This window comes from Dendropsophus ebraccatus, chromosome 3, assembly GCF_027789765.1.
Source record: "Dendropsophus ebraccatus isolate aDenEbr1 chromosome 3, aDenEbr1.pat, whole genome shotgun sequence".
In the NCBI taxonomy this organism is placed as follows: domain Eukaryota; kingdom Metazoa; phylum Chordata; class Amphibia; order Anura; family Hylidae; genus Dendropsophus; species Dendropsophus ebraccatus.
Window position 1 is genome coordinate 69,487,330 of NC_091456.1, and position 14,606 is coordinate 69,501,935.

Here is a 14,606-nt window from a genome sequence, read left to right on the forward strand (position 1 = left end):
TACCTTTTTGTTTTCTAAATCTAAGGATGTAAACAGGAATTTTACATCCCAGGTCCGGCTGATGGCTGATGGCCGCCGGCCTCCAGCAGCTCTTTGAGCTGCAATGTCATGTACCCTGCTGAGCGACTGCTCACTTAGCCAATTGGTGACTGAGACAGGACACCACCCCAGTCACTGACTTGCTGAGTGGGCAATAGCTCATTCAGGCTGTGACATTGCAGCTGGAAGAGCCAGGTACATGATGTTTCTGGATTCCAGTAGAAAATGACAGTGAGACTGGGGAGTGGCACGGGGGCAGATAAGTATACTTTGTTTATTAAGTTCCTGCACCCCCTTCCTGTCCACCTTTTTTGAATTTCAAGGGACTTCTCTTTTAAAGGGAAACCATCAGCAGGTTATAAACATCTAACCTGCTGATATGTCCCTATAGCACACAGGGCACATGGAGGATGAAGGTAAGTTTCTCTTAACCTTAGATATATTTTTTTAACCCCTAGATGACCCTGGACGTAGGGTTACGTCATGGAAGTCTGTCCCCAGACGACCCATGACGTAACTCTACGTCCTGGGTGTTTCTCCCGCTATGAAGCACGCTCCGGAGCGGAGCGCGCTTCACAGCAGGTGGGGGCCGGCTGCAATCAGCAGCCGGGACCTCACCGGTAATGACACGCTGCAGCGACCGCGGCGTTTAAGTGTAAGTGACAGGGGGAGTCCCCTGTCACTTACCGATCGGTAAAACGGACCGCCGGAGGTCTCTCACCTGCCTCCGTGCGGTCCGATCGGCGATCTGCTACACTGAGCCTGCACAGGCAGGCTCAATGAGCAGATCGCCGATAACACTGATCAATGCTATGCCTATGGCATAGCAATCATCAGTGTAAAAATCCAAGTAGTGTATGTAAAAGTCCCCCAAAGGGACTTCAAATGTGTAAAACACTATTACACTACCCCAAAACCCCTCCCCCAATAAAAGTTGAAATCACCCCCCTATCCTATTATATAAATAAAACATATAAAAATAAATAAATAGATAAACATATAATATACCGTAGCGTGCGTAATTGTCCGATCTATTAAAATATAACAAGCGTCATTGTGATCGGTGAACGGCGTACACGAAAAGAGGGAAAAAAGTGCGCAGATTACCGATTTTATGTTACATTATATATTTTAAAAAAATCAATAAAAACTGATCAAAACGTCCGATCTTCACAAATATGGTATTAATAAAAACTAGAGATCATGGCAGAAAAAATGACACCCCATACAGCCCCGTAGGTGAAAAAATAAAACCGTTATAAGCGTCACAATAGGCCCATTTTATTAATATTTAATTGCCAAAAAAAAGGATTTCATAAAAAAAATATATATATATAACAGTAGAAAATCTGTGTAACCTGCATATGGTTGTGTTCGGGCTGACCTATAGAATAATAGTATCATGTCGCTGTTACCATATAGTGTGTTACGTAGACACAGGAACCCCCCAAACGTTACCATATTGCATTCTTTTTTACGATTTCACATATTTATATTTTCCTAAATAATATTTTTGGGGTTCCATCATACATGTTATGGTAAAATGAATGACGCCATTACAAAGTACAACTATTCCTGTAAAAAACAAGCACTTACATGGCTTGTAGATAGAAAACTGAAAGTGCTAGAGCTCTTAGAAAGGGGGGGAGGGAAAAACGAAAACACTAAGATCAAAATTTGCGCGGTCCACTGGGTCATTTTGGGCCTGGTCCTCAAAGGGTTAAATACTGTCTCAAGCTTGTCCAATGTTGTCAATGTTAATATGAGCTCTCAGTGAGCAGTGAACTATTCTTTTGTTATAGGATCTTGTGATTTTTGCATAAGGGGTCATACACACACAACGTAATCTACGGAACTTGAAGATGTGCAGTGCACTCGGCATCTCCTGGCATCATCTATCAATATGATGCCAGGAGAGCCAAAAGTGGACTGTAGTGATGCGGAACGCCCGGGATCATAATAAGTCACAATGAAACAGTTTAATTCTTCGTGTTACTGTATGGTAGCAAAGGTTTCCAAACAGTTTCCAAGCTCCCGGTATCATTGTGGAGGATGATGCTGGAAATTCCAAATTCTGTTCCGTAGCACATGGTCCGTATATGGACCATATTTACAGGATGTGTGAATGTACCCTTAGGCCTGAATTTTGCTGTCTTTTTTTTGTTTTTGGGTGTGACTGCAGAGATAACAACCCCTAATGTAATGCAAGTCACAAATTAAACTTTTCTTTGTTTTACTGTCAATTATCCAATGTGTTCACACTACACTAAACACCTAGGTGATGCACTGTTAATTTATTTTACATCCCATTGTTCAAGAAAGATATTCAGTAAATTGAGTAGATTAATATAGTTACAAATACATAATTTGTGTGTGCAGAATACTTGAGGGATAAAATATTAGAATATTCCAAATATAGCCTTCATGCTCTGCACAGAATATATGCTTTACACGTAAATCAGAAAATAGTGCTCTTACTGTTCCCGACATATCCGGGCTGCAGTGATCCATGTGGCCTTCTGCTCGGTGATGTGTTTGTAGCAGCTGCTGCCATGTGGAGTCCAGCCAAATGGACATTTTGTTGCCTGAAACATATACAATTTATAATTAATAGAAAAATGGCTTCTTTCCAGGATATGGGCTCAACTACTTTAGCCTGAGCACAGCTGAATAACAGAGCTTAGGAGAAACTACAAAGTAGAAACTGCTTTAATGTCACCATATTGTGTGTAGCTGGGTATGCTACTCCAGGAAAAGATGTTTAATTACTAGAAATCCTGTTCCATAAATGAAGAAAATAGAAAAGCTAGAAATAGAAAAACAATGAAGACAAAGATTGTGACAACATCATAGAATATTTTTGATAAATTTTTCCTTTCGTTATAGTTCAGAAACTAAGCCCAATGTAAAGGAAATGTATTCCTATCCATACAAACAGTCACTTACATTTGGGATATAGAAGTTACAAGCAACAGTTGTATTATTTGCTCCTTATATACACCCACTCTCCTCTAATAAAACAGATATATTGTGCTTAAGGTGATGTTTAAAGGAAAAGGGGAGAAAGGTGAAATTAAACATAAAAATTAGGGATGGTCCGAACAGAGTTCGGTTCGGGTTCGTACGAACCCGAACCCTCGGCAATGATTACCGCTGTCCCGGATCCAGCGGGAGGACCGCCTGGAAAACTGGGATACAGCCATAGCCCTAGGCTGTATCCCAGTTTTCCAGGCGTTACTCCCGCTGTATCCGCCCACGGAGTGGGCAGACAGCGGGAATCTGCTGCCGAGCGTTCGGGTTCATACGAACCCGAACCTCGGCAGGTTCAGACCATCCCTAATAAAAATGAATAAAAATTCCAAAAGGTGGAGCTTTTTATTAGTGTAGTATTTGTATTGTATTGTTTTCTTTCACTTTCTGTATGTACCATATCATATCTACCTAGATTTATTATATTTCTCCTGATTATCTGTGCACCTGGGCATACTGAATATTACCCTATACTATGCAACCTCATTCTCTTTTCAGTGTATAAAATAAAATGTAAAACAATGAACAGTTTTGATACGTAGAGGGTACATTTAATCTTGCATACAGTGGTTGTTCCACAATGACAGCCTCTCAAGTGGACCTGGCATGTTCAAGTGAATGCAAGCAATAAGGCAATATCGTGGAAAAGAATAGACATGCTTTCTGAACATAGATAACACAAACAACCTTTTTCTCTCTCATTTACAACAAGATATACAATGTTGAGAAATATAAAGTGCATTACAAACCCTCCAACATTGGCTGACCACTCAACTAGTATATCAACCTTTATACATGAGCCTTATTGCTTATTTCTTTTATTTAAAAAATTCTCTATCGATCTCTCATATTACAGTGCATCCATTGCATAGAATAGAAATGTAATAACTATAAAGGAAACTCTTTTCTCTACATTTAGTGGAAACCCCCTTTATTAAATCTACAGACCTGTGTATAAAATGATCATTAGGCATGTATCTGTATGTATGCTGATTATCTGCACATTAGGCTATTATGTGATAATGGACATATGAGGACATATGGAGTAGGTCCTTACCTACTGCATGTACTTTACTCACACATACTGCATTGTAGCAGATTTTACCCTGCGAGTTTGGCATAGAAATCCACAGTGATGCTCTGTCCTGTAATTTCCTATGAATCTACATTCTCGCAGTGGATTTTCATTCTGCTGCGACAATGTAGCTCCTGCCTACTTACTCCGGCCTTCTGAGTTGTAGAGCTGAAGCTGTAATGTGGGTGCCAGTTGGATCCGAGCGGTGCCGTAGGATCGCAACAAAACCACGGGACACCAATCATCTTTGGTAAGTATATGTGGCAGCCTGCAGCCGGGGGAACAATAAAAAAAATGTAATGTATCTTTAAGTGGGCCGTGGCTAACACTACAGTGTATCACAGCGGATTTTGCTGCGAAACTCGCATTGTGAAACCCACTGCAATGCGGTATGTGTGAAACTGTTTTTTATCTAATAATGTTGGCTTTCAATATTGATACTGCATAACAGTGAATACTATACTTACCATCCATTACCGCAAGGGCCCTGCGGCAGAAAAATGCATAGTGTAGCTGATTGCTACCAATGTGAGATAAGCGAATTTACAGTAATATCAAAGTGAAGTGCTTTGTTATCTCTGCAGTCCGCTCAGCAGCCTGCCGCCTTTCAAATGACTGACACTTTGTGCTGCTCTTCGGAAACTGGGAGAAGTTTCCCAGGACTGGATCCAGCTTTTCCCAGTACTTAGGGAGGAGTGACACGGAGGGGCAATCAGTTAAATGGAAGCCGGCTGAAGAGCGGATTACAAACACTGTATATCACAGTATGCAAAAATATGTTATTTTAATTGCTTTACAACAAATACATGGTTATTTTATTGTTATTTGCACAATATTTTTGCCTTGAGGATCATCCCTTTATTATTGATTATTGATATAATAATATGTAGTGATTATGTCTAGCAGCCAACCTATATACACCAATGAAAAGCAAGATAGCAAGTGGTTAGTACCTTGGTTGTCGCTGCCCAAGTATTCCACGATAATCCATCACACTGGAAGAGGGTTTGGCTCTTTTGATCCAAATGTAAGAGTCCTTTTAATTCTGCAGTACATTCCTTCGGAAACTTCATTGTTTTCTTCTAAAAACATGCAATGGCAAAAGTGTGTTAAGGCTATGTTCCCACACAGTATTTTGCTCTGTATTTTGGTCAGTATTTTCCTACCAAAACCAGGAGTGGATTTAAAACACAGAAAGGCTATGTTCACACAATGTTAAAATTAAGTGGTTAGCCGCCATATAATGACAAATAATTGCTGTTGTTTTAAAATAATAGCCATTATTTGCCATTTAATGATGGCCATCCACTCAATTTCAGCATAGCCTTTCTGTGTTTTCAATCCAGTCCTGTTTTTGTTTGCAAAATACTGAGAAAAATAACTCTGTGGGAACATAGCCTAAAGGTGACATAACTTTTTTTACAATATTTTTTGTTAGATTTATTATATTGATAGTCACATCTTTTAGCGAATACATTTAATTCCTAATTTCCATGCCACATGTTTTAGTAACACAATAAATTGTTAATTATTTGTATAATACTCTATTTTAAATTATCATATACATACTCGGTTTGGAACAGAGAAATCAGTAGTCACCCCCGCTCTGTCTGCCTGTAGATGCTCTATCCTTTGAGGCACAAAGCCTATGCTTTGCTGACCCCGATTTCTCACTGCGAACCTAGCCATCTTGCTGGAGTTGGTCTTCTCTTCTTCCAGTCTTAGTGAAACGATGCCATGATACTGCATTTGAAAATATAAAGAAAAACTTACTGTATGTATCTAAACAGACAAACATTTTTCGGTAAAAATTTCAATTAGCCACCGTGTTTAATTTTATTTTATTTATGTAGAATCAAATAATTCTTTCATTTCGGCTCTCACTAGAGTCTACAAGTCTGGTAAAAATAAGTGAGGTCCCCTTTGAGAGCTGTAATGGTGGCCACACTGGTTTACATTTTCTGTTCCTATAATTATACAGGATAACAAAATTGATTGCCCAGCCTTAGGATCCTAATAGGCCCCATACACCTTGAATAATTGATGTCCGGACTATAACAATTATTGTTAGTCTGTTAGTTATATCTCCCATCCACGCATGTCCTCCCCATACACAGGAATGATTGGCACAACCGAGCACTTCTGTATTGTCTATGCGGAGGGGAAGGGCTTATCTCTCTGAACAAAGGGGTCAACCGTTATTTTCATCATGGCCGACCCCTATCACCACAGACATCATCTGTCAGTGGTTGTTCAAAACAGGCCCACACACCTTAGATTGACATTCAAACTTGCTGTGACCAGTGGTCCAAGGTGTATGGGGACCTTAAGTATAAGCCATCAATTTCAGATCAATGGGGATCCACCCTCAGCATCCCTGCCAATCTGCAAATTGAAGGAGCTAGAAAGCATTTTGTCTCCTTTATATTTTAACAGGTACAGCTCCATAGTTATGGTAATGGCTTTGCTTGGAATTGCAGCTCAGTACTAGTAACATTATTTTATTTCTACATAAAATTGCTGAGAAAAAAGAAGATTACTTACCGTATAAATTGTGTCAGTTCCATTATGATGCACAGATGATGGTTGTACCTAAAATTAAGGAAAACTATATTAGTTAAGCTCTTATATTTCACTTACACTTTAATTTTAAGGCACCTACAGTATTTTCTGGTCACTAGAATGGCCCATCCCATAGACTCCATTCTATGGTCAGGCGGATTTCGAAGTCCGACCAAAAAATTGACATGACAATCTGCGTGCGCATAGAATGGAGCCTATGGGAGCAGAGAAACTTCAATAGGGAAGCAAGGGGGCGACGGGATCTGTGGCAAGGTGTCCACATGATTTTCTTAGTGTGCATGTATTCTCAATGTGGAGAACAGTTCAGTGCGCCACACTTTCAGCCAGAATTCTGTTGGAGACACATTAGTAAAATTGGGCCAGTACACTGATGCTGTTCCTGTATTCTGTAGCTCACTTTGCTGTATAGATTTGGACATTATGGCCACACTAGTGTCATAGGAGGGTAGATAAGATAAGATTAAAGTTTTGCTTAAAACTGCCTCATTTCAGCTGTCATAAAGCACACACATCCTGTTGTACAATCTATACAGACAATACCACAAGGAAGTGAGTATCTCCAATATAGCTGTTCTTAGGGCAATAGACAATTTTCCAGGTAAAGCTGCAACCAGTTAATCATTTTCCCTTCAATGATAACTATAGGGAAATGTAGCATTACATGGAGGAATTGAGCCCTGACAAGTCATAATTTATAGAACTGAATAGGCAAACCTACTGTATGATCTCCTTATGCCCTAACAGGACATCTGGACAGAAGCTGTCTTTATAATACAACAGGGACAATGGTGTTGATTGTTACTGCAAGCTAAGTATAGCAATCTGCAATATTTGCAAATTTGAGGGTTAATTACAGTGAGTTCATCAGCAACTTGACCTCAGATTAATCCTCCCAGCATTACAAAGTTGCTACAAAGTTGCAGGAACAGCTGGCCAGGGACTTGTTTACATCCACCGTCTTGGAAGGAAAGGGCTTCTGTCATTTAAATGCTACAATCGCTGCTGCCTGTTATTAACTTTAAAGGAAAAGTCCCACAAACACTAAAAGAAGTAAACTTACCCCTCCCCGTGCCTTGTGGCGCCGCTCCAGAGTCCCGTTCACAACAGCCAGGGTCCTGCAGCTCTGCCAGCTGCAACATGATGACCCCAGATGAGTGATTGCCCGCTCAGCCAATCAGTGACTGGGGCGGGACACTGAGTGTTTTCCCCACAATGTATCAATAGAGCAGGGAAAGTGTTTGAATTATCGCGCTGCTGTAATGACACAGCTGCACGAGTCTGTCATTACAGCAGCGCAAACATTCAAATAGTTAATAGATCATGTCAGGTGGGGAAACATTTAAGTACAGGGATCCCCGTCTGTGCCGCCTGTTCTTCACAGAGTAAATACAGTCTTACTAGATAATTACTAGATTCTCCAGTCATTTGCAGCTCTTGGGAGTCAATGGAGCCAACAGTGCAGAACAGGGATAGACAGTATGATTTACAGCCACTCCATGGAACATGCCACACCTCAGAGACTCTGAAATTTACCACCTAATCCAAGATACTTATTACATTTTATGACAATTCATTAGCTGGTCGCAGAGCCTTTACATGGGACTATAATCTAGAGCAAATGTTCCTAAGGACATTGGACGATAATCAGCCATTGGGAAAGACCTTTTACTATGGTTAGAATTAAATAGATTAATAAGTTACCTAACTTGTAAGGCTGGGAGAACTCATGCAGATTGTTTTAGGTCAAACCAGTAGAGAATGGGAAATACAAAGAACGGACTTCTTTTACAGTATTTCTATTTGCTGATCTACTCCACCACATACTGCATAGGTGTTCTTATAAAATAGTAGAGGCCAGCTCACCAGGTTAATAAACTGCCCCGCACGGTCCACCACTCCAATCAGTGATTGAATATCCCAGAAATGATACATAGGACCAGCGCTTGCAGGTGAATCACGAAGCTTCTTTATTATGGAACCCATAAAACCACAGACACATCAACCACCTTTTCTCTGTGAGAAGATGGTTGATGTGTCTGTGGTTTTATGGGTTCCACAATAAAGAAGCTTCGTGATTCACCTGCAAGCGCTTGTCCTATGTATCATTTATGGGTGTTCTTATGCAAAAAGAACAAGACAGATGCCTAGAGAGTGTGAAATATTATTGAGATCTAATAGAGTTTACATACATCATTGCCAATATTTTACTATGCTCTACAAAAAGTATCCAGGTATAAATAGGCAATGTGATTTACATTTGCAGGTAGTGCAGAACTAGAATTAATGGTCTGTAAGATGGTAGCAGATTTACACCAGCTGATTTACATTTGGGCGTCCTGTTTAAGAGTAAACGGGCCCTTGTCATTAGAAGCCTAAGGCAATCTCCGATGTGTCTATGGATAATTGGAGGTAATTTTACTCTTTGGGTGCTGGGCATTCCAAATCATATTGCAACATTTAGGTATTATCTCCTATAATTAGCTTGTAAGTCAAGCATTTCCCCTGGGTCCTTATTAAAATAATTTAATACCAAGTTCCAGTCTCTATGGAATTTGCATGTTGTGTCCAAGTTTAGCTACGAACACAGGATTCGTTTTCCAGTATACACTCTTCTGGGTAATGTTGATACAATCAAGAGAATTTTTGTACATTTGCTTAAAGTTTCAGCTCGTCACACTTCATTAAAAAAAGTTTTGTTAAAATAAATTCTGTGATAATATAAAAATTTAAATGGGAGTTCTGAGCAGTAACAATAAACTCCAACCTGTGTAAAGTGACAAAAAAATAATAAATTGCTACAAACTGTTTAGATCTGTAACAATTCTGTACAGCCTCTACAACCACTATGTTCCTTACATACTGATGTTATTGTTGCAAACAGTGCTTAGCTACCACAGTTATGTGTCCATATATGATATGTCATTGTTATTTTACGTTTCATTTTAACTATTGGATTCAAAAACTCTTAATGAACACCAGTAAGGTAATGTTTACACATAGTATTTCTGTCAGCCTTTTAGTCAGTCTTTTTTCAACCAAAATCAGTGGAACTGACATGGCTCTGCAGCTACTGGATGAGGCTGTACAGCACAGACTTCTGGCTCTGCAGCCACTGGATAGGGCTGTACAGCACAGACTTCTGGCTCTGCATCTACTAGATGAGACTGTACAGCCCAGACGTCTGGCTCTGCAGCCACTGGATGAGGCTGTACAGCACAGACTTCTGGTTCTGCAGCTACTGGATGAGGTTGTACAGCACAGACTTCTGGCTCTGCAGCCACTGGATGAGGCTGTACAGCACAGACTTCTGGCTCTGCAGCCACTAGATGAGGCTGTACAGCACATGCTTCCAATGCCCTATTAAACACACACACACATATATGTGAAAGATTATTGAAGTCAAAGGCAGGAACAGACTATAATCAGAAAACAGGTTTTAAAGGAAAGACTGAGATTTCTCCTCTTTTCAAATCCATTCCTGGTTTTGGGTTCAAGAGTCTGTCAGATATATGTGAGTCTAATGGGGCCTTTAGGTAAGGGTCACATCAAAATTTGCAGATGTACTGTACCTAGGATAATAATATACTGGGGATGCCAAAATCTGATGTGGATTTATGGGTTCACGTACAGGCAGAGGCTCGTTGACTTTAATGGCCGTAACATAGTTAGGCAGTGACTATGTTGAAGTGGTACTCCGGCCCTGCAGTATTTTTCAGATATGGCCGGGGAGCGGGTGGTTATGGATGCTGGAGGTCACTTACCTCCCCAGTTCCAGCGCACGGTCCCGGATCGTAGCGCCCCGTACCCTCGTCCCGCGTCCGCTTCCTGGTCTGAGCTGCCGCATGAGATGCGGCCGAGGTGGCACCTGAGACCAGGAAGCGGGACGGGGTACAGGGTGCCGCTTCCTGGCAGCTCACACAAAAATAAGTCCAATATTGCAGCAGCATGATACATTACATGTTAGAGTTTGTCTCTGCTCAGTATGTAGCGGTGGTGATGTGTAACTGCAGCTCAGGTCCCATTCAAGTCAATAGTAAATGAGCTATCCCATAGATAGCTCATCTGTCAGTTTTGCTTAAGAAACCCCTTTAAATGATAATGTCACCCTCATAGTGCTATGGGCAAAATGCCCTGCGTTTAGTACCAGTGGCCCTCTACATCAGGTTGCTCTGGGAGCAATGGTACCAAGGAATTAACCCTCAATGTGCTGTAGGAAGCTATGTGGCACCACTGCTCCCAGAAAAACCTTAGCCACTGATACCAAATTTTAAACTTGCTGGAATGCTATAGAGCTGTATATGTTACATGAGGGAACAAATTTTCAAGCCTCAAAGAAGAGGCGGGTGAGTGTATGTCCTGTGAGAAGACAAGTGACAGTCACCGACAGGATCTCCTCAATGGCTGCAGGATATCCACTCACCCTATCCTGCAGTCGCTGAGGAGATCTGCTGGTGGCCGTCACTTCTCCTCTCACATACATGTGCTGAAGCTCTTTCTCATCACCTACAGGAACTTCCTGTTGCTTAGAGCGGCGGTAGAGGTGGCGTGGCACAGGGTGGTTTTCGGAAGTGTGGGCGCGCAGGGGGGGGGATATGTCACAGCTGTGGGCGTGCAAGGGGGGGATTTCAGAGCTGTAGAGCTATGGGGGTGGGGGGACTCCAGTGCTGTCGCCATGGGGGGGGGGATTTCGAAACTGTAGGTGTGGGGCGGAGGCTAGGGGGGGTTGTTTACTAAGATAAGTTGGTCAGTTTGCTCTGTGTTCAGAGGACTTTGTTATGACAGGGGAGGGTGTAGGAGACAGCACAAGATGTCCCAATGCAATAAAAAAGGCACAGTCACTTTATAAGACTTGCTGAGTTCCCCCCCCCCCCCCCCCCCCCCCCCCAACTTTGGGGGAAAATAGTGCATCTTGTAAAGTGAAAAAAAAAACGGTAAGTTATTCAAAGCTTAGGTATCACTTACTGGTTTTCTATTTCCAATAAGCCTGAGCCTTTTCTTTGCACTATTTATAGGTCTAAATTCTTCTGGTGCGTCTCCTCTGATGACTCCTGCCCCTTTTAAATTAGATAGCGGAGATTCTTCCAGGCCGTGGCTACATCGCAGATGTACCGGCTTATTGGTGCAGTTTTTACCAATACCCATGACTTTTCCTAAATGGCAAATTCCTATAATAAAAGGACAGTAAAATTCCAGCATATATTGGACCTGATAGGTGTCACAGAAACATATATAAAACTCACACGTAATAGAAAACTTTGTAAAATTCCACTATGACATGCAATTTAATTAAATATTATGAATGCTTATATTATATCTATATTATATGACAGGTCTATGCTCAAAATCAGTGCAGAATTGTCTAATACTCAAGGAATTTCCCTGGAATGTATAATATATATTCCATCTGGAACGACTAGGCTTGTGTAAGGTACCAGAACCATTAATTCTTTCATTTTGATTCTTTGAATGGTCCAAGGCGTCCTCCACATTATAGGCTCTGAACTCAGCAGGAAACAACTGCTGTATTTTTCTGGGCTATATATAAGAACATTGGAAAACAAATCCCCTCTTCAGTGCTTTAATGCTATTGATTTATGCTATGTACATCGCAGACTTCTGGCTCAGCAGCTATTGGCTGATGCTGTACTGCACAGACTTCTGGCTCTGCAGCTACTGGATGAGGCTGTACAGCACAGACTTCTGGCTCTGCAGCTACTGGATGAGGCTGTACAGCACAGACTTCTGGCTCTGCAGCTACTGGATGAGGCTGTACTGCACAGACTTCTGGCTCTGCAGCTACTGGATGAGGCTGTACTGCACAGACTTCTGGCTCTGCAGCTACTGGATGAGGCTGTACAGCACAGACTTCTGGCTCTGCAGCTATTGGCTGATGCTGTACTGCACAGACTTCTGGCTCTGCAGCTACTGGATGAGGCTGTACAGCACAGACTTCTGGCTCTGCAGCTACTGGATGAGGCTGTACAGCACAGACTTCTGGCTCTGCAGCTACTGGATGAGGCTGTACAGCACAGACTTCTAGCTCTGCAGTATTTAGTATTATACATAGTATTTCTGTCAGCCTTTTATTCAGTCTTTTTTCAACCAAAATCAGGAGTGGAACTGACATGGCTCTGCAGCTACTAGATGAGGCTGTACAGCACAGACTTCTGGCTCTGCAGCCACTGGATGAGTCTGTACAGCACAGACTTCTGGCTCTGCAGCTACTGGATGAGGCTGTACAGCACAGACTTCTTAGGGTACAGTCACATACCAATTTGCAGATATTTTGCATATATACTTAAAATAAAGATATACTTAGGATGAAATGAGGTGCAGATATATGGGTGCACGTACAGGCGCTGGCATATTGACTTAAATGGCTCTAACATAGTTAGGCAGTCACTAAGTTAACATTATTTACCAAAAATGCATGTGTTTGGGCTTAGACCCTAAAGTGCAAAAGCAGGCTTTTTGGTCCAAGCCCAAACATGTATAACGTTTGTACCAATAATAAAAATGAAATTTATTTGTATAGCGCCAACATATTCCGATTTGTAAAATGACCCGGAAGTAGTCATGGCTGATTATGATCAAGACATTCAAGTCAATAGGGCCTGTACATGTATACATCGCCATACCATTTTTACATAATGCCAATGAATTAGTGTAATGTATCAGCAAATAATGATGTGAATGTACCCTTACTCTGCAGCTCTTACAAAAATAAGTCCCCTATTGCAGAAGCTTGATACATAATTTACTAAATTGCATCCTACACCTATGTGTGTACAGGAGAAACCACGAGAATTTGTCAACTAAGAAAATTTGCACTGTGGCTGAACACGGCTTTACAAATAAACTATATACTTCACCATACTATACATGTTCTAGTTGTGTAAAAATAAACCTAGTTGTTTTAGCTAATAAACTGTACAGATGTCTATAGAATTGTGGTAGAAGCCATATTTAAAAGGAACCACCTATTTTGTTATGAAGGCTATCATTACTGGTGACATTTTGTTACTGAAAAAGGGGCCGAATTTCTGCAAAGACTGTTCCAGATTTTAAGATTGAGATCAAAAAGAATACCTCCTCTGGGGTCCACAATTTTCACTACAGCTCTTGTATTAGAGCCAAGAACTGCATTCACAGGAGAATTTAGAATCACTTCAAAGGTCTCATCGTCCTCTTCTAATCCATCCTGAGTAATTGCTATATTCCACATCTTGGTTGACACTCCTACAACAAGTAAACATTTCAATTACTCTTTTAATTACTATTTCAAACAACCTGGTGATAGAGAAATATATTAATTAGCATGTCTGCAGTTAGATGGGAAGAGACGATGGATGCCATTGTGCCCGCAAAAACCTGATTGCATTCCTGCTGTTATCTCGTGTCACAGAACACGCCCGCAGGAGCCCCTGGTCGGTCTCATTTAACTCTTGATATGCTATTTGATGCTCTGTATTGTTACATAGTGGTATGTAAATACTGCTAAGATCCAGCCAATGATTGACTAAAATGACAAGATAATAGGAAAAATTGCAAAATTACAGATTAATGTGCTTACTGTCATCAGATTAATGTTCAAGTTTGAGTCCAATTTATTCTTTTAATTAAAGAAGTCTAAATTTCTTGGCGTATTATTTTACAATATGTCTATAAGGGGTTGGAGATGATATTTAAAATTATTTTAAATCTCCTGTATTGCCGTACAGTTAAATTAAAGTGACTCTGTACCCACAATCTGACCCCCCCCCCCCCCCCAAACCACTTGTACCGTCAGATAGCTGCTTTTAATCCAAGATTTGTCCTGGGGTCTGTTCGGCAGGTGATGCAGTTTTTGTCCTAAAAAAACAACTTTTAAACTTGCAGC

General features: G+C 41.0%; 1 protein-coding gene across 3 annotated transcripts in view; it reads right to left on the bottom strand.

The window, feature by feature from the left end:
* The window catches only part of FREM1 (FRAS1 related extracellular matrix 1), a 130,329-nt gene that overhangs the window by 6,578 nt on the left and 109,145 nt on the right, over positions 1-14,606 (bottom strand). For all 3 annotated transcript variants that reach the window (XM_069961974.1, XM_069961975.1, XM_069961976.1), the window contains 6 exons: positions 13,817-13,966; positions 11,690-11,892; positions 6,689-6,736; positions 5,714-5,887; positions 5,098-5,226; positions 2,518-2,624 (listed from right to left, as the gene is read on the bottom strand). In XM_069961974.1, coding sequence (XP_069818075.1) covers positions 2,518-2,624; positions 5,098-5,226; positions 5,714-5,887; positions 6,689-6,736; positions 11,690-11,892; positions 13,817-13,966 — 811 coding nt within the window. The remainder of the gene's footprint in view (positions 1-2,517; positions 2,625-5,097; positions 5,227-5,713; positions 5,888-6,688; positions 6,737-11,689; positions 11,893-13,816; positions 13,967-14,606) is intronic.